The sequence below is a fragment of the Callionymus lyra genome, chromosome 15 (assembly GCF_982586985.1).
Source record: "Callionymus lyra chromosome 15, fCalLyr1.hap1.1, whole genome shotgun sequence".
Lineage (NCBI taxonomy): Eukaryota > Metazoa > Chordata > Actinopteri > Syngnathiformes > Callionymidae > Callionymus > Callionymus lyra.
Window position 1 is genome coordinate 3,310,916 of NC_141832.1, and position 20,945 is coordinate 3,331,860.

The 20,945-nt window shown below is 46.8% G+C and overlaps 1 protein-coding gene across 2 annotated transcripts; it reads left to right on the top strand.

Annotated features, from left to right (window-relative positions):
- Positions 1-974: 974 nt before the first annotated feature.
- setd1a (SET domain containing 1A, histone lysine methyltransferase) lies at positions 975-20,730 on the top strand. 2 transcript variants are annotated; one of them, XM_087808558.1, is made up of 21 exons: positions 975-1,036; positions 2,592-2,736; positions 2,818-2,916; positions 3,078-3,348; positions 3,439-3,581; positions 4,240-4,481; positions 5,379-6,930; positions 9,180-10,160; positions 10,357-10,524; positions 10,587-10,671; positions 10,733-10,863; positions 10,947-10,977; positions 11,051-11,231; positions 11,453-11,487; positions 14,196-15,379; positions 16,628-17,006; positions 17,087-17,262; positions 17,337-17,447; positions 17,552-17,671; positions 17,736-17,873; positions 19,381-20,730. In XM_087808558.1, the coding sequence occupies exons 2-21, from the start codon at positions 2,599-2,601 to the stop codon at positions 19,552-19,554; spliced, it is 6,339 nt and encodes a 2,112-aa protein (XP_087664684.1). In that variant the 5' UTR covers positions 975-1,036; positions 2,592-2,598; the 3' UTR covers positions 19,555-20,730. The 2 variants fall into 2 exon arrangements, with proteins under 2 accessions (XP_087664684.1, XP_087664685.1); XM_087808559.1 differs by lacking the exon at positions 975-1,036 and adding an exon at positions 1,098-1,336.
- Positions 20,731-20,945: the final 215 nt, after the last annotated feature.

The window sequence follows — 20,945 nt, forward strand, 5'->3', positions numbered from 1 at the left end:
TGGCGACACCAAAACCAACTCATATGTTACGACACTGGCAATAAACGTTTCTGATTTTTATAAATATTAGTCAAAATTACCAGTCATTGACTACAACAGTAGTAGATTACCTTATATATATATATATATATATATATATATATATATATATATATATATATATATATATATATATATATATGTCCAGGTTTAAAATCCGTACTGTTTCAATGTTTTAAATCCCGAAATGATAAATATATTTTGACTATAATACGGTAGTATATCAGGGCCAACAGAATATTTGTTGAATTTCCTTTTCTAGCGTCGTATTCTTTTTAACCATTTATTTTATTTTTAAATATGAATTTAATAATTCAAACAATAAAAGGCTGCATTTATTTTTATTGAATTCAATAAATGTTAAATGTATTTTTTAAAGAATAATAGAAAATGCGGAGGTGTTTAAATAAGTTACTCTCTTTCCACACATAGAGTTTGAAGTTTTCGCGGGCAAATATTTAATTTATTTATTATTATTTATTTATTACATTTTATTTTAAGTCAATATACATGCTGCTGACATCCCATAATAGAACTGTATGTGCTAATTATAGCAATTCAAAATTCAACATTATTTAAATTGAATACATTTTTTTTTTTTAATTACACAAAGTATATAATTATTTAATAAATAATTTAATTTAATTCAATATATAAACATTGGTATAATAGTGATAATACGAATTAATAAAAACACGTGGAATACTTGGAATTTTAACATCAAACTCTACGCTTGTATCAGCGCTTCGTATCGGCGAGGTTACGCCTCCGCAGATTCGACACATTCCGCGTAAAACCGTAGCGTCAAGATCTAACATGTTTATGTCCGTTAAAATATTGTTTTATTTAAATTAAATTAACGTATAGTTTAAATCTGAATTTAATTTTTTTTTTTTTTAACGTTTTCTTGGACCTCCCGTTGTTTGGGAGGAAAGTGCCAGCCGGAAATCCCAGGCTGCACTTGCACAGACCGATGGAGAACAGGCGAGGCTCTCAGGTTGGTGTCGCGATGGCGGCTCTCTACACAATATTGGGATTTTACCACCAAAACAAAGGCTCCGAAGCCACCTAGAGACCGCCTGGTGCATCGACTAGCAACCGGAATGCTAGCGACGGCGTCCTAGGCCGTCGGTTCGCCCGGAGCTCCGGGTCGGAGGTCTCGGTGTTTTTTTTCCTCGGCGCTGGTGTCCCAGGCCTGGCCGCGGCTGCGGGGAAGCGGGCTCTGTCTCTCGGGGGTTTAACCCTCCTCGCGTGGGCGTAAATCGGGGTTAAGGAGTTTCGGATAGTCACGCCCGCAGTGAGTTTTGGCGCAAACCGTAACCCGGAGCGAACGGAAGGTTAAAAGCTGCAATGTTTGATTCCTGTGTTGCTAGTTAGCATTAGCTACCGTACGCGCAAAAAAATGTCCCAGGACAGATAAGAAGACGCACGCGCCGCACCAGGGTCTCGTTTGATGGGTTTTGTTATTGCGATCATTCGTAGGACGTTTTTCCGTTTGCCAAAGTCCTGTGCGCGCGTGTGCGTGCAGTTTAGCATTTTGTTGTTAGCTTGTGCTAGCTGAACCCACCACCAGTGACGTAACGATGCTCATTGTTTTGACAGCAGCAGCATCGCAGCGCCGCCGGAAACACAGCGGTTTGTAATCCGGATTATTCCTCCTTTTTAGCGCACTCTGGGAGAAATGACTCCTGATAAAACTCCCGCCTTGTATCTGGCGTGACGCAGATTTGTGTGGACTTTGTTTGGGTTATTTATTCTGGTGTTTCACAGGCAGACAGTGGGAGCATCACACGTGTGGAGTTGGGAGTTGTAATGGAAATGCGTGTGTTTGTCATGTGTGTGGACATCAGTTCCTAAAGAAGTCTCCCCTGGTTACATGTTTTTACAAGATGCCAGACTTGTCTGCACTTGGTGCAGTAAGAAGTTGTCGCTTTGCTTCAGTCAATGGTTGAGCTTTTTGTCAGTTGTCGTCATCATTGTGATCAGTCAGTCACTGTGTCTGTATTAATGTGGCGGACGACAGTTCCTTAGAAGCCTTCGTGATCATTAGAAGATGTCTTTCTATCGCCGTTGATTTCTTATGATTATTTGACACCGAGTTGTTCAGGGATCTGGTTTGTCTCCGTCTGAAACCTTGTTTAAATGAAGTTACGAAAGCTTTTGCTTCTAACATGTTCACCGGATAGAGTCTGAAGAGAATACATTTACTTATTAGTCTATCTTGAGACAAACGATGTGATGTGTCACGACGTGATAAATAAATCAAGAAAGGGCCATATGGATTAAGTCTATACATCTAGACGGGGTTTTCAGAGGTTTATTTGAAGAAGCATTAACTAAAAAAAAGTAACTAAAAAGTTGCAATGATTAACGTTTAGATTTATGTTGAGATATAGCATTTCAGTATTATATTAGAGTCGAGATCAGGAAAAGGTTAAAATGTATACAAACATTTGTGGTTTAGTTGTAATTTAACAAAAAGAAAAAATGTCTTGATACGTTTTTAAAAAGAGGTTTGTCTCCTCATACTTTCTTTTTATTTGCTGCTCCAGTCATAGGATGGATCCGGACAGCGGGACAGATGCACAGAAAGCTGTTAGTTTGCAGTGGAAGAGCTACAAACTTGTCCAGGACCCGGTCATCCGGCGGGCCACACAGAAGATTTACAGATACGATGGAGTCCACTTCAGTGTACCAGTGAGTTCCATGTGACCCAATAAGTTGTTTATTATTTTCAAGTGCCTGTTGTCACCGAAAATAACACTTGTGCTTCTCCAGGACTCTGGGTTCCCACCGGTCGGTGATCTACGGGACCCCCGACCCCGGAGGCTGTGGTCCAGGTACACTGAGCTGTCCCTGCCAGTGCCAAAGTTTAAGGTGAGAATCTGCGAATTACATGTTTAGGTTCAAGAATATTTAACTTGAGGAAAAATGTTTTGCTTCGCTTCTCTTGTCGCACGACCAAACTATAACGAGAAGTTGACGAAATGTTAAAGAAGATCATGAAATAAAATATTGTCTCCGTCCTTCCTCCTCAGCTGGACGAGTTCTACGTGGGTCCGATCCCCCTCAAGGAGGTGACGTTTGCTCGGCTCAACGACAACATCAAGGAGCCCTTCCTGGCGGAGATGTGCGCCAAGTTCGGAGACGTGGAGGAGATGGAGATCCTGTTCCACCCCAAGACCAGGAAGCATTTGGGCCTGGCCCGGGTTTTGTTCACCAGCACCAGAGGGGCCAAGGACACGGTCAAGCAGCTGCACAACACCTCCGTCATGGGCAACATCATCCACGCGCAACTGGACATCAAAGGTAACCATGACGATCCGCGTCCAGGGCGATGACGGGTTTTTAAGTTTGGATGCATCAGACGCTCATCTGTCGTCCATCGTTCGCTTCCAGGCCAGCAGAGGCAAAAGTATTACGACCTGATCGTGAACGGCTCCTACACTCCTCAAACGGTCCCTCTGGGCGGCAAAGCTTTGACGGACAGGGTCCAGCCTCCGACGCCGACTCCAGCGCAGCCGCAGCCGCAGCCGGACACGGTGAGAATCTCCTCGCAGATCAGAAACAGAACCTCTGCTGCAGGAAGGTTTGAAGCCTTGGACTGTATAAGAAATGTATTTTCCGGACTATAAGTGTCTCCGGAGCACAAGTCGCTCCAGACATAAAATGCTTAATAAAGAAGGAAAAATCATATATAAGTCGCACTGGAGTATAAGTCGCATTTTTGGTGGAAATTTATTTGATAAAATCCAACACCAAGAACAGACATGTGATCTTGAAAGACAATTTAAAATAAAACTAGAGGCAACAACAGAATAATGTTACGTTACATGAAGTGAGAACCTGGTATGTTAACATAACATATGAAGAGTTATTCAGAGAACTATAGCATCAATAACTAACTAGTTTACCAAACCATCCGTGTAACTCCAAATAACTCTTCATCCTCGTGTCACTTTTAAACAACTAACTAACTCCGGAGGTAGAAGATGCTTCCTCTTCTACGTCGAAATGATCAACACAGGCCTAGAGCGCCCTCTTGAGGTTTAGTGTGAAATGATATACCGGTAATAATGTGTTAATAATTTCACGCACAAGTCGCTCCAGAGTATAAGTCGCCCCCCCGGACAAACTATGAAAAAACACTGCGACTTATAGTCCAGAAAATACTTGAACTGATTTTCGTTTCTTCTCCAGTCGACTGAGGTCCGGCGCCGGCTCTCCAGCGAACTGGCAGCTTTGACGGTGGGGGTCCAGCAGGCCCTCACCACGGGGAGCGTGACCCCGGGCTCTACGGACACCGGGTTCAACGAGGCGCCGCCCGCGCTCGCCGGCGCCTTCACCCCCGCGTCGTCCGCGTCCTCGCAGGGGGGCGGGACCCCGTACAGCTCCAGGTCCGGGACACCCTTCTCGCAGGACTCCGGCTACAGTGGGCCCAGGTACTGTGGACTCAGTTCAGTGTCATTAGAATATTGAATGGTTGTTTATAACTTTTCAAATGTTAAAATGTTGTTGTTAAAGCATTAAATTATCATTTTGAATAATATAATTTACATATTGAACAGTTGAATTATTATTTACTTGAAATTGAAGACTTTAATATGAACAAGGTTTTTGTAACGCATAGTTTGACATTTTAATATCATTTCAAAAATTAAATTTCTGGATTTAATGTTTTTAAATCGAATAACGGTTCTAATTGTTGTTTTTTTAGTATTTAATAATTAGTTTATTTAAATGTTTGTTTGTCAAATTAATGATAATTGAAGTTAACATTATTTATTTTTTTATTTACAATATTTTTTCACAACTCCTGTGTTGTTCTCGGTGTTGTCTTGATCTTTGAAGTATGTACTGTTTTGAGTATTGTTTTGATTGTTAAAGCGCTTTGTGACCCTGGTCTCGAAAAGCGCTATATAAATAAATATTACTTACTTACTTACTTACATAGCTTGATATTCTAATTAATTGAAAAAACATTTTCTAAATTCAATCATTTTTAACTCTTCACCTTTTTTAATTCAATATATAAATGTTGGTATAATGGTGATAATATAAAAAAAAAATACTATTTTTATTTTTATTCATAACCATTTTTTCAATCAATAAAAAAAACAACTTTTCCATTAAAAAAAAAGCAAAGTTTAAACATTTGAAATGTTAAATTAAACCCTTCAATAGTCTGATGTCACTGATATACTTCCTTATAAACCTTTCTATTGGACGACGGGAATCTCTGTTTTCCTAAAAATGTAGCTTCCTTATATATTGTCATTAATTTTCTAGTTATTTTTCCAGCAGGCATGGATGAAGCTAACTTTCCTCTCGTCCATCAGGCACAGCAGCTACACCACGGGCAGCGGGTACCCTCCTCAGGACATGCTGCCGTCCTCCTCCTCGTCCTCCGCCGTCTCCTCCACCGTCGGAGGCTACAAAGCGCCGCGTTACTCCGAGGACGCGCAGGAACCGTCCGTCTACGTCCGCGGGCGACCTCTGTATCCTCCCAGCGCCCCGTTCCGTCCCAACGAGCCGCCGTGCTACCCTCCGTACCCCAACGTCGGGGGTCCTCACCCCCTCTCCATGCCGCCGCCCCCCCTCTCCACCCATTACGACCCTCAGGCCCTGACGGAGCGGGACAGGGACGCCGGGGGCCGCTACGGAGCCGGCGCCGTCGCCTCCAGGAGGTCCTCTTACCACCAGCAGGAGGCGAACTCCAAGTATCACTCCCACCACTCGCACCATCACTCGCGGGAGGAGAGGAGCCACCGGCGGGACAGCCAGGGGTCTCGCTCGGGCGAGCACCGGCACCGGAACCACCACCACTCGCACAACCATCACGGCGGCGGCGGCCGGAGGCGGAGCAGCCACGACCGGGACCGGGAGAGGGACCGAGAGCGGGACGGCGACCCGTCCAACGCCTCGGACCCCCGATACAATTCGAACTCGTACCGCTCGTCCTCCAACAGCATGTCGCCCCCCCCCTCGTCGTACGCCTCCTACGGCGCCTCCAAAGACCCCGCCCCGTCTCAGGGATCGGACTCTCACCCGGGGGGCACCAGCAGCGCGGAGCGCGGCGGCGAGAAGGACTACCATCACAGCACTCTGGCCCCGCCCCCGCCACCGCCTCCCCTCCCCCCGGCGTCCGTCATCGCCGCCGCCGTAGCAGAGTCCATCGATTTCAACCAGGAGAGTCCGCCGCAGGAGGAGACGTGGACCAAGCCAAAACGCCGTCCCAGCACGCCGCCCGCGCCGCCAAAAACCCCGCCGCCGCCCTCCTCCCCGACGCACCCCTCCATCACCTCGTCCTCCCTCTCCCCGTCGTCGTCCTCGCTCGTCCACCACCCGCCGTCGCCCCCCAGCTCGCCGCCCGGCGCCCTGCGAGACTCCTCCTCGCCGGAGCCCGACTCCACCAACGAGAGTCTGCCGTTCGTCTACCACAGCAGCAGCTTGGACTCGCGCATAGAGATGCTTCTGAAGGAGCAGAAGGCCAAGTTCTCCTTCCTGGCGTCGGACGAGGAGGACGAGGAGGACCGGAAGGCGGAGAAGCAGCGAGGCGCGAGGGAAGGAGGGCAGACGGCGAGGTCCGGGGATAAAACCTCGGAGCACAAGAAGCAGGGCGAGGAGAAGGATCACAGGAGGAAGGCGGAGAGGGACGACCACAAGGGGAGGAAGAGAGGAAAAGGAGGTGAAGGTCGTAAGACTCCACCTTTACCTGCAGCGACCGCTTCCTCCTCTTCCATCTACTCGCCTGCAGTTCCACCACCAGAGGACGCTGTGCCTCCACCTGGACACGCAGGTCCAGAAGTTCTTCTAGAGGAGTCTTCACAGTCTTCAGGAGCCGACTCGCGGAGCAGGATGGAGGCTCACGAGCCCCCGTACAACGGACAGGTGAGACCATGAAACTTCGGCAGAATTCTTGAGGAAAACCTCTAACTGTGGCTGTGTTTTAGCAAGAGTCTGACGATACTATATATTATGATACTGTAGTAACGAGTATATGTCGAGTACTTGACTCTGGTGTTATGATAGTGTAGTAACACGTATATATGTGTAGTATTGTCCAGGACTTGACTCTGGTGTTGTGATAGTGTAGTAACAAGTATATATGTGTAGTATTGTCCAGTACTTGACTCTGGTGTTGTCATAGTGTAGTAACAAGTATATATGTGTAGTATTGTCCAGTACTTGACTCTGGTGTTGTGATAGTGTAGTAACAAGTATATACGTGTAGTATTGTCCAGTACTTGACTCTGGTGTTGTGATAGTGTAGTAACAAGTATATATGTGTCGTATTGTCCAGTACTTGACTCTGGTGTTGTGATAGTGTAGTAACAAGTGTATATGTGTAGTATTGTCCAGTACTTGACTCTGGTGTTGTGATAGTGTAGTAACAAGTATATATGTGTAGTATTGTCCAGTACTTGACTCTGGTGTTGTGATAGTGTAGTAACAAGTATATATGTGTAGTATTGTCCAGTACTTGACTCTGGTGTTGTGATAGTGTAGTTACAAGTATATATGTGTAGTATTGTCCAGTACTTGACTCTGGTGTTGTGATAGTGTAGTTACAAGTATATGTGTGTAGTATTGTCCAGTACTTGACTCTGGTGTTGTGATAGTGTAGTTACAAGTATATATGTGTAGTATTGTCCAGTACTTGACTCTGGTGTTGTGATAGTGTAGTAACAAGTATATATGTGTAGTATTGTCCAGTACTTGACTCTGGTGTTGTGATAGTGTAGTTACAAGTATATGTGTGTAGTATTTTCCAGTACTTGACTCTGGTGTTGTGATAGTGTAGTTACAAGTATATATGTGTAGTATTGTCCAGTACTTGACTCTGGTGTTGTGATAGTGTAGTAACAAGTATATATGTGTAGTATTGTCCAGTACTTGACTCTGGTGTTGTGATAGTGTAGTTACAAGTATATGTGTGTAGTATTTTCCAGTACTTGACTCTGGTGTTGTGATAGTGTAGTTACAAGTATATATGTGTAGTATTGTCCAGTACTTGACTCTGGTGTTGTGATAGTGTAGTAACAAGTATATATGTGTAGTATTGTCCAGTACTTGACTCTGGTGTTGTGATAGTGTAGTTACAAGTATATGTGTGTAGTATTTTCCAGTACTTGACTCTGGTGTTGTGATAGTGTAGTTACAAGTATATGTGTGTAGTATTGTCCAGTACTTGACTCTGGTGTTGTGATAGTGTAGTTACAAGTATATATGTGTAGTATTGTCCAGTACTTGACTCTGGTGTTGTGATAGTGTAGTAACAAGTATATATGTGTAGTATTGTCCAGTACTTGACTCTGGTGTTGTGATAGTGTAGTTACAAGTATATGTGTGTAGTATTTTCCAGTACTTGACTCTGGTGTTGTGATAGTGTAGTTACAAGTATATATGTGTAGTATTGTCCAGTACTTGACTCTGGTGTTGTGATAGTGTAGTAACAAGTATATATGTGTAGTATTGTCCAGTACTTGACTCTGGTGTTGTGATAGTGTAGTTACAAGTATATGTGTGTAGTATTTTCCAGTACTTGACTCTGGTGTTGTGATAGTGTAGTTACAAGTATATATGTGTAGTATTGTCCAGTACTTGACTCTGGTGTTGTGGTAGTGTAGTAACAAGTATATATGTGTAGTATTGTCCAGTACTTGACTCTGGTGTTGTAGTATTTACAGACCACATGACTCTTACGACGAAGTCGTAACTGCTTTCATTTGTTTTCAAACCAAAATATGTCCAAACATCAGCTTTAAAAGCTTCTGGAGTCACTGTATCCTCTCGTCCTCAGTTGTAACTGCTTTAATTTGTTTTCAAACCAAAATATGTCCATACATCAGCTTTAAAAGCTGCTGCACTCACTGTATCCTCACGTCCTCAGTCATCGCATGGATTTTGTTGTACCTTCTGCTTCAGATGAGGTAATGACTGCTGCCATCTAGTGGCTGGAAGTACAGTTGCAACACTAAAATGAACAAACGTTGCATATTAATTGTAAAAAGAACAATATTGACATTTTTACACAATTGAATTACAAACCATAAAATAACTATGATTTAAAAAAATTAAATATTGTTATTGGTTTTGTGTTTATTGATATATATTCTTCCTCTACTCTCCTGTCGCAGTCGTCGCCTCACTCGTCCGGCGAGGACATGGAGATCTCTGACGAGGAGGACGAGGTGGAGGAGGGCGAGATGACCGCGGCGAGCGACCGCCAGCCCGCCGTCACGTCCTGCTCCTCGCCGTCCTCGTCCCAGCTGACGCAACCCAAGGACCCGTCTTCGTCCCCCCTGCCTCACTCGGACTCCGCAACGCACTTTGGCTCCTCCATGCATCCCCCCATCCCCTCGTACCCCCCCCACCTTCCTCCGCCGCCCCCTCCCGGCTACTCCCTGCAGCCGCCGCCGCCCCCGGGGATCCCGCCTCTACCTCACATGGAGCTCCACCCCGAGTACCCCCCGCCCATGCCGCACCACATGTACGACTACGCCGCCTCCATGGAGCTGATGAACCAGTACAGCGGGGGCGCCCCCATGTCCTTCCAGATGCAGACGCACATGCTCAGTCGCCTGCAGCAGCTGCGCATGTCCAACGGGACGCCGGGCCCCGGCGAGGCCGCCACCGGAGACTACGCCTCCTACCATCTCCACTCGCTGCCCCCCACGCACCTCCCCTACATGGACCAGGAGGGCAGCGGGGCGAGCGCTCGCTACGACCAGGACCACCGCTACATGCACCCCCACATGACGTACCCCTACCCGGACCCTCACGCCACTCAGATAGCTCCTCCCCCGCCACACCACGGAATCCCGCCCCCCCACACGGGCTGGCCCCCGCAGATCATCCCGCCGCACTACCCCTCCTTCATGCCGCCGCCGGGGTACGGCGCCGTGCTCTCGGCGGAGGGCGAGGCCTACGGGGCCCCCGGCGAGGAGGCGCCCGTGATGCCGGACAACCCGCACGAAGCCACGGTGCAGATGGTCCTGGCCACGCTGATCCAGGAGATGAAGAACATCATGCAGAGGGACCTGAACCGGAAGATGGTGGAGAACATCGCCTTCGCCACTTTTGACGAGTGGTGGGACAGGAAGGAGACCAAAGCCAAGGTGAGCACAGGACTCCTGACGATACAAGTATCTATTCAGCCGCTGTGGTTGGTTGACTGGGCGGCAAAGCATTGGGGAGCAGTTCAGGTGCAGAATGTTGTTTGCGAGCTCAAATAAATGGCCACAAACGAGCGACCACTGCTGCAGACGTAACGTTTTAAGCCAAAGTATTTGAACGTAACTTTTCTCTCCTCAGCCGTTCCAGACGATGGTCCGCGGCGTCTCCGCTCTCCGGGAAGACGAGAAGAAGGAGGAGAAGGTGAACCGGCCGCGGGAGCCGCTCACGTCTCTGGTGGACTGGGCCAAGAGCGGCGGCGTGGAGGGGTTCTCTCTACGGGGCGCCCTCAGACTCCCCTCGTTCAAGGTAACGCCTCGAGACCCTGGTGAGAGAAGGAACAGCAGGTCACGGCATGTTTGCGCCCGCAGGTGAAGAGGAAAGAACCGCAGGAGCTGGACCACGAGGACATGAAGAGGTCACGACCCTCCACTCCGCCGGACGAAGACGACGAAGGTTCACGGGATACTTTTCTGTTTCTGTCGTCACCCCGACTCGTAACACTCTCCGTTTTCAGCCGGAAGGATCACGGAGACGGACAGACGAGCCGAGCGCGACAACAAGAGGAGGAAAAAGAAGCCGAGGACCCGCAAACCGTGGGAGCTGGACAGCGAGGGCGAAGAGACGTCGGGCTCGTCTTCAGAAAAGGTGCCCGCTATACTCCTGTGGTTTCCCCGCCCTCCGCTAGGTGGCACTGTTTCCATGTTAACGCGTGTGCTTGTGTTCTGAAGGATGAGGAGGACAGCGGGAAGGAGTCGGACGGTGATTTGAATTCTCTTTCTGGCCATTTTTACCTAAAAAGATAGAAACCCAAACGTCTCCTCGTCTCCTCCAGATGCCATCAGTGCCGACAGCGACGACGAGAGCCTCTCCTCGTCCTCCGGGGGCTCGTCCTCGTCCGGGTCCTCGTCCTCGTCGACCTCCTCCTCCGAGGATGAGGACGAGGCGGAGCGGGCCGACAGCGAGGGACTGGACACCATGGACGACTCCACCATGGACAGCGCCAGGGAGGACAAGTGAGTCGCGGGACGAGTCGGTTAAATGGAATAAATATGAACAAAAGATGAATTTGTGTTTTTACAAACGAGTGTAACGATCAAAATAACTTGTTCATCCACCTGCAGAAATGCCAACAGTCGGGTTAAATATGTATTCTTCCGTTCATTTCCTTCTTGGATCTTTACTAATACTACTGTGATTGTTCAACACGTCCTAACGTTCTCCTCCGTTTGTCCAGGAACGCTGTCGTTTCCAAGGCGCAGGTTCGAACAGGTACGTTCAGAGTCCAGAGGTTTGTTCGTGAGCGGATGTTTAAAGAGATTCGATCTTCTCTCTTTTGTACTTATGACCTACTTGAGGATTGAATCATCTGCTGACTTTGCAGCTTTGAAAACGTGTGAAAACGCACAGGAAGTCCATTTTTAGTCATTTTTCATTTAGATAAAAGGCGTGTTTTTTTTGTTCTTTATCACCATGACTGACCGACTGTTATTCGTCGTCGTCATCCACCTACGGACACAAATCGTTGTCGGCACAAGTTCTTCAAAACCGTCGTACGTTTCCGAATAAATCTTCCTCAGGATCAGTTAAGATCAAGTGTAACTTTATCTCTCTTTTAGGAAATTGAAGTTTTTTCATTAGTGTTTTTTTTTTTTTTTTTAGAAATGATTCCATTTTTAAAAAAATCGAGCAGTTGCGCAATAATTATTATCATTTTAAAACATTATTATTTTATCCTTTTTTAACTGTTTAATTCAATATGTATTTATGTTCAATGTTTTATTTGTATTTCTTCGGTGAACTTGCTCCTAATTAAGAGCAGATTAAGGAATATTATTTTATAAATGACATGAAAAAGAAAATAAATATATAAATAGATATAGATGTATATATACAGTGCCTTGCGAAAGTATTCGGCCCCTTGAACCTTTCAACATTTCGCCACATTTCAGGCTTCAAACATAAAGATATAAAATTTAAATTTTTTGTCATGAATCAACAACAAGTGGGACACAATCGTGAAGTGGAACGAAATTTATTGGATCATTTAAACTTTTTTAACAAATAAAAAACTGAAAAGTGGGGCGTGCAATATTATTCGGCCCCCTTGCGCTAATACTTTGTAGCGCCACCTTTTGCTGCAATTACAGCTGCAAGTCGCTTGGAGTATGTCTCTATCAGTTTTGCACATCGAGAGACTGGAATTCTTGCCCATTCTTCCTTGCAAAACAGCTGGAGCTCAGTGAGGTTGGATGGAGAGCGTTTGTGAACAGCAGTCTTCAGCTCTTTCCACAGATTCTCGATTGGATTCAGGTCTGGACTTTGACTTGGCCATTCTAACACCTGGATACGTCTATTTGTGAACCATTCCATTGTAGATTTGGCTTTATGTTTTGGATCATTGTCCTGTTGGAAGATAAATCTCCATCCCAGTCTCAGGTCTTTTGCAGACTCCAACAGGTTTTCTTCCAGAATGGTCCTGTATTTGGCTCCATCCATCTTCCCTTCAATTTTAGCCATCTTCCCTGTCCCTGCTGAAGAAAAGCAGGCCCAAACCATGATGCTGCCACCACCATGTTTGACAGTGGGGATGGTGTGTTCAGGGTGATGAGCTGTGTTGCTTTTACGCCAAACATATCGTTTTGCATTGTGGCCAAAAAGTTTGATTTTGGTTTCATCTGACCAGAGCACCTTCTTCCACATGTTTGGTGTGTCTCCCAGGTGGCTTGTGGCAAACTTTAAACAAGACTTTTTATGGATGTCTTTGAGAAATGGCTTTCTTCTTGCCACTCTTCCATAAAGGCCAGATTTGTGCAGTGCACGACTGATTGTTGTCCTATGGACAGACTCTCCCACCTCAGCTGTAGTTATCTGCAGTTCATCCAGAGTGATCATGGGCCTCTTGGCTGCATCTCTGATCAGTCTTCTCCTTGTTTGAGATGAAAGTTTGGAGGGACGGCCGGGTCTTGGTAGATTTGCAGTGGTCTGATACTCCTTCCATTTCAATATAATTGCTTGCACAGTGCTCCTTGAGATGTTTAAAGCTTGGGAAATCTTTTTGTATCCAAATCCGGCTTTAAACTTCTCCGCAACAGTATCTCAGACCTGCCTGGTGTGTTCCTTTGTCTTCATGGTTCTCTCTGCGCTTTAAACAGAACCCTGAGACTATCAAAGAGCAGGTGCATTTATACGGAGACTTGATTACACACAGGTGCCTTCTATTGATCATCATCAGTCATTTAGGACAACATTGGATCATTCAAAGATCCTCACTGAACTTCTGGAGTGAGTTTGCTGCACTGAAAGTAAAGGGGCCGAATAATATTGCACGCCCCACTTTTCAGTTTTTTATTTGTTAAAAAAGTTTAAATTATCCAATAAATTTCGTTCCACTTCACGATTGTGTCTCACTTGTTGTTGATTCATGACAAAAAATTAAAATTTTATATCTTTATGTTTGAAGCCTGAAATGTGGCGAAATGTTGAAAGGTTCAAGGGGCCGAATACTTTCGCAAGGCACTGTATATATTTCACGGGGAAAATTCCAATGGGTTATATATATATTTTTGTATTAATTTTCAATTTGGTTCATACAAAACTCAGCGAGAATTCTAAGCCGCTCTAGTAGAAGAACTCACATTTCCCCCGATCCTTAAATATCTTCACTGGCTGCCAGTTTCTTTCAGGATCATTTTTAAAATTCTGGTTCTTACCAGATCCTTCCAGGCTGTTGCTCCTAAGCTTAGGAACGATCTCTGTCTTGAGATGTTTCTTGAAGGAGTCAGTAGATCATCAAACACAGATGTTTCTTGAAGGAGTCAGTAGATCATCAAACACAGATGTTTCTTGAAGGAGTCAGTAGATCATCAAACACAGATGTTTCTTGAAGGAGTCAGTAGATCATCAAACACAGATGTTTCTTGAAGGAGTCAGTAGATCATCAAACACACGATTGTCTGACGTCGTTCATGTGATTCCAGGCGACGTCAAGGACCGGTTGGACTCGACGACGACGCCGGCCAAGCGTCCCCCGTCTCCCCCCTACCCTCGCCCCTCCTCCCCCGTCGTCCTGGTCCCGCCACTCAAGAAGCGAAAGAAGACCGTCTCCTTCTCCACGGAGGACGGCAGACCCCCGGCGCCCTCCGTCCCCCTGTCGCCGTCGCTGCCCCAGCCGGGCGACGCTCGCCTCCCGTCCCCCGTCTCGGCGGCTCGGCCCTCCCAGGGGATCCAGCTGCTCCCCTTCGCCTCCAAGCCGGGCGAGGCCAACGCCCTCATCGTGCCGCCGCCGCCGCCGGACCGCTTCCAGGACGACCCCAAGAAGCCGGGTCCTCCTCAGGTCCCTCTGGTCAAGTCTCCGGGCAAACGGGGCGCGGGCCCGAAACCCAGCGCCCCCCCGCCCGTCATGGTGTGTCGCACCGTGCAGAACCTCCACCTGGACCACGCCTCCATGTGCAGGATGGCGTACGTGGAGGTCCCGCAGAGCTCCGGCAAGCGCCCCAAAGGCAGATCTCGGACCCCCTCGGTCCAGTCCCTCAGGGAGGAGGACGAGGACGAGGAGCAGCGGCTGAGGGAGCAGCTGGGAGCGTCGTCGCTGCTGCAGCTGGCGGCCGCGTCCAGCGCCGACCTGTCCGTGCTGGCCGACGTGGCCCTGAAGATGGACCCGGAGGCCGGCGACTCCGAGGAGACGGAGACCTCCGACGAGGCGGAGGAGCAGAAGATGGAGGGAGGTCTCTACTCCCCGGAGAAGCTGTCTCTGCTCATGAGTCCCGAGTTCGTGACGGTGTTCGTGGAGCACAACTACTGCAGGACGCCCGTCCTCCCCGGGACCCCCAAGAGAACCTCCTCCAAACAGGACCCGTCCGTCCTGCTCCCGGCAGACCTCAACGCCATATCTGGCGTTCTGGAAGCTCCGGAGGAGGTCATCGAGGAGGGACCGCTGTCCAGAGGAGACGCCGCCGAGCACACGGCGCCCTCGGGAGGTCCGGAGTCGGAGACGGCCATTTTGCCGCCACCTTCGTCCAAGAAGAAGAAAGTGGGAGGGAAGGGAGTCGAGGTGGAGCCAGACAAGAGCAAGAAGTGGAGGAGCAAAGACAAGGAGAACCTGGAGGTCCAGCACAGCAGGAAGCAGAAGGAGGAGACGAGGAAGAGAAAGAGGAAGCAGCACGTAAGTCTATTTTACCCGTTACTGTAGTAACAAGTATATATGTGTAGTATTGTCCAGTACTTGACTTTGGTGTTGTGATAGTGTAGTAACAAGTATATATGTGTAGTATTGTCCAGTACTTGACTCTGGTGTTGTGATAATGTAGTAACAAGGATATATGTGTAGTATTGTCCAGTACTTGACTCTGGTGTTGTGATAGTGTAGTAACAAGTATATATGTGTAGTATTGTCCAGTACTTGACTCTGGTGTTGTGATAGTGTAGTAACAAGTATATATGTGTAGTATTGTCCAGTACTTGACTCTGGTGTTGTGATAGTGTAGTAACAAGTATATATGTGTAGTATTGTCCAGTACTTGACTCTGGTGTTGTGATAGTGTAGTAACAAGTATATATGTGTAGTATTGTCCAGTACTTGACTCTGGTGTTGTGATAGTGTAGTAACAAGTATATATGTGTAGTATTGTCCAGTACTTGACTCTGGTGTTGTGATAGTGTAGTAACAAGTATATATGTGTAGTATTGTCCAGTACTTGACTCTGGTGTTGTGATAGTGTAGTAACAAGGATATATGTGTAGTATTGTCCAGTACTTGACTCTGGTGTTGTGATAGTGTAGTAACAAGTATATATGTGTAGTATTGTCCAGTACTTGACTCTGGTGTTGTGATAGTGTAGTAACAAGTATATATGTGTAGTATTGTCCAGTACTTGACTCTGGTGTTGTGATAGTGTAGTAACAAGTATATATGTGTAGTATTGTCCAGTACTTGACTCTGGTGTTGTGATAGTGTAGTAACAAGTATATATGTGTAGTATTGTCCAGTACTTGACTCTGGTGTTGTGATAGTGTAGTAACAAGGATATATGTGTAGTATTGTCCAGTACTTGACTCTGGTGTTGTGATAGTGTAGTAACACGTATATATGTGTAGTATTGTCCAATACTTGACTCTGGTGTTGTAGTATTTACAGACCACATGACTCTCGTAACTACTTTCATTTGTTTTCAAACCAAAATATGTCCAAACATCAGCTTTAAAAGCTGCTGGACTCACTGTATCCTCTCGTCCTCAGTCATTGTTGGGATCTCTTTGTTCCTTTAACTGCTATGATAAAAATAAAATGATTTAAAAGTTAATTAGCAGAAGGCTAAATGTAATTATGTATTTTTCTTTAAAAAATATATATATATTTGAGAACTTGAAGGAAGTTGGACGGTAACTCTCTCCACACCTGGTCTCGGTGCAGGACTCGGACCTGGAGGAGGAGGTGGACGTGGAGGAGCTGGAGTCCGGCGAGCTCTCGAGCTCCGACTCGGAGGAGGACGAGGTGGTGGAGGAGGTGCGGAAGAGCGAGCGTCTGTTCCTGCAGGAGGCCGGCGTCACCTCGTCGCAGCGGCCGCGCAAGACGGCGCCGTCGTCGGCGTCCTCGCCGCCGCCGTCCGAGCCCAAGCCCGTGACCTACGAGAACCGCAGCGAGTACGAGCAGATGACCATCCTCTACGACATCTGGAACTCGGGCCTGGACGGCGAGGACCTGATGCTGCTGAGGAAGACCTACGAGAAGCTGCTGCAGGACGACCACCCGTCCGACTGGCTCAACGACACCCACTGGGTCAACCACACCAATATCCTGCCAGACCTGAGACCCGTGTTTAGTGTTTAGTTTGAGCCTCGGATGTTGTTGACCTTGACCTTTGACCCCCACTCACCAACCTGCCGAACCCGCGCCGGAAGAAGAAGAGCCAGGACCGGCAGCTGCGGGAGCACGTGACCGGCTGCGCCCGGAGCGAGGGCTACTACGCCATCAGCCGCAAGGAGAAGGACGTCTACCTGGACCTGGACCTGCCCGAGCAGGTCATCCGGGAGGTGGAGGACGGCCTGGTGAGTAGAAACCCCCCCCGGGTCTCCGAAAGTCCCCGGCCACTGACCGCTGCGGCCTTCGCTCTGCCTCGCAGGGAACGAACCGCCTGCTGTCGGAGCGACGCTCGGAGCAGCGGCGCCTCCTCACCGTCATCGGAACGCCGGCCGTCATGGACTCTGACCTGCTGAAGCTCAACCAGCTCAAGGTGCGCCTCGTTTATCGAGTGTTTTCTACGTAGCCATTAGCACGTGAAGCTCCATCTGAGCCGGATTTGACCCTAAATCGTTGCCGACTCCGTTCCTGGTTCAGTTCCGTAAGAAGAGGCTCCGGTTCGGCCGCAGCAGGATCCACGAGTGGGGTCTGTTCGCCATGGAGGCCATCGCCGCCGACGAGATGGTCATCGAGTACGTGGGCCAGAACATCCGACAGGTGAGGACGCCGCTCCCGTAGGACCGCGCACGAGATCTGACCTCTGACCTGTGTGTGCGGACAGATGGTGGCCGACAACCGCGAGAAGCGTTACGTGCAGCAGGGCATCGGCAGCAGCTACTTGTTCAGAGTCGACCACGACACCATCATCGACGCGACCAAGTGTGGGAACCTGGCGCGCTTCATCAACCACTGCTGCACGGTCAGTGTACACTAGTACACACAAGTATACACACATATATATATATACCATCAACCACTGCTGCACGGTCAGTGTACACAAGTACACACAAGTACACACACATATATATATATATATATACCATCAACCACTGCTGCACGGTCAGTGTACACAAGTACACACATGTATACACACATATATATATATATCATCAACCACTGCTGCACGGTCAGTGTACACAAGTACACACATGTATACACACATATATATATATATCATCAACCACTGCTGCACGGTCAGTGTACACAAGTACACACATGTATACACACATATATATATATATCATCAACCACTGCTGCACGGTCAGTGTACACAAGTACACACATGTATACACACATATATATATATATCATCAACCACTGCTGCACGGTCAGTGTACACAAGTACACACATGTATACACACATATATATATACATCATCAACCACTGCTGCACGGTCAGTGTACACAAGTACACACAAGTATACACACATATATATATATACCATCAACCACTGCTGCACGGTCAGTGTACACAAGTACACACATGTATACACACATATATATATATATCATCAACCACTGCTGCACGGTCAGTGTACACAAGTACACACAAGTACACACACATATATATATATATATACCATCAACCACTGCTGCACGGTCAGTGTACACAAGTACACACAAGTATACACACATATATATATATATATATACCATCAACCACTGCTGCACGGTCAGTGTACACAAGTACACACAAGTATACACACATATATATATATATATATATATATACCATCAACCACTGCTGCAGGGTCAGTGTACACAAGTACACACAAGTATACACACATATATATATATATATATAACATAAACCACTGCTGCACGGTCAGTGTACACAAGTACACACATGTATACACACATCTATATATATATATATATATACCATCAACCACTGCTGCAGTCAGTGTACACATGTATACATGTATGAACACGATACACATGCACACGCATATGTATGAACACACACACATATGAAGACACACACATGTAAACACACATGTATACACACATATATATGCATATGAACACACACACACGTATGCACATATAAACAAACACACCTATGTATTCACACACATGTATATATAGTTTATACATAAACACATATGAACAGACGCATATGTATACACACACATGAACACACACAGATACACACATGCACACACGAACACACACACACAGACCGAACATGAATGAGAACACAAACGCAGACAAGAACACAAACTCTTATGAGAACACAATTGCGCACACAAACACACTTGAGCACATGTATACAAAAACACGTACACACAAACGCACATATATACACGCATGAATGCACACACACACACACACACACATGAACACACTGAAAGTGAGGAAGTGTTGACCCTGGACAGTCATGTGACTTGCGTTGTGTTGTCGTTGTGTTGTGTTGTGTTGTGTAGCCCAACTGTTACGCCAAAGTCATCACCATCGAGTCCCAGAAGAAGATCGTCATCTACTCCAAACAACCCATCGCCGCCAACGAGGAGATCACCTACGACTACAAGTTCCCCCTGGAGGACAACAAGATCCCCTGCCTGTGCGGGACCGAGAACTGTCGGGGGACCCTCAACTAGTCTCCCCCCTCCTCACCCCTCCTCACCCCCTCCTCACCCCTCGTGCTCGTGGCCAGGAAACACTCGCACTTTCCACATCGACACACCGTCTCCTCCGTTACACAAGCAGAGCTTCGCAAGCGGACGTTGGCACAAAGACGAGGGTGAGGCGAGGGTGAGGCGAGGGTGAGGCGAGGGTGAGGCGAGGGTGATGACGTCGTGCCTCCCCCCTCCTCCCCCTCCTCCCCCCCCCCCCCCCACAGCAGCATTGTTCTCACGTTTTCCAAGCAAACTGTTCCATTGACGTTTTACGACGACGCCCGAGCTCGACTCCTTCTGTTGTTTCTCGTCTGGAATATTTCAAGTTTTCCTCGAGGTGCCGTTGCCGTGGCAACCCCCTCCTCCTCCTCCTCCCTCCCTCCCTCCCTCCCTCCCTCCCTCCCTCCCTCCAGACTTTTACGGAAAAAAAGTTTATTTTTATATTTCAAGTTTTATCACCAAATTAAATTATTATTTTTTTTTAAACTCTCGAAAGAACCTCCATGTTTTTCTTTGACTGGAAAACTTTTAGAAACTATAAGGAATTTTAAAAGAAAAGAAATGTTTTTCGGAAAAAAAAAAAAGCGTCTTGCTCGTCTTCTCTAGGATTTACGGCACGGTGTTACCGTAATACCTGGAGTAGGTGTCGCACTTAAATTCAAGCAACGGAATAAAATGTTCATTTTTTTTTGGAAAAATAACATTTTAAACTCTAATGTTTTTACCCCTTTTTTTTATTTTAACCATTTTTCTAAATTCTGTTAAATTTGTTTGAAAAATGTGAAAATATTCAAAGCTGTTGAAACAGGAAAGTCTAAGAAAAAAAAGTGACAAACATTTGGAAACTTTTCTCCCTCATGTCTGGTGGATTCGTGTCGCCGGAGGCTTTTATTTTGTAGCAGCGGGAGAGGAAGTGCCGCCGCCTCTCGACTACGGGATGTTGATCCGACGCGACACGCGTGTAAATAACGTCGGCGTTTGTTTCTCGTAGAAACACGTCGACTCGGATGTAAATACGTTTCCTTCGCCGACGCCGTGTACAGAGACTTCATCGCTTCTTTTTTACGCTTCGTTTCTCTGATGGTTTGGATATTATTTCTCTTGTATCGAAGCGTCGGAACTTTATCGATGGTGCAGTAAAATATTTTTTAAATACAAGCGACTCCTGCTCTCTGACTCACGTGTACCTGCTGCAGTACTACCACAGTCGACCCACCACTTCTTAGAAGTACCTTTTTTATTTTTTTAACAAATACTTCTGATAATGATGTACTGACGTACATACTTCATGGCAACATAAATACTTGAACAAAAGTACTATGACAACCACCCCCCCTTGTTTTTTATTACACTGAATACTTTTACCAAAAGTA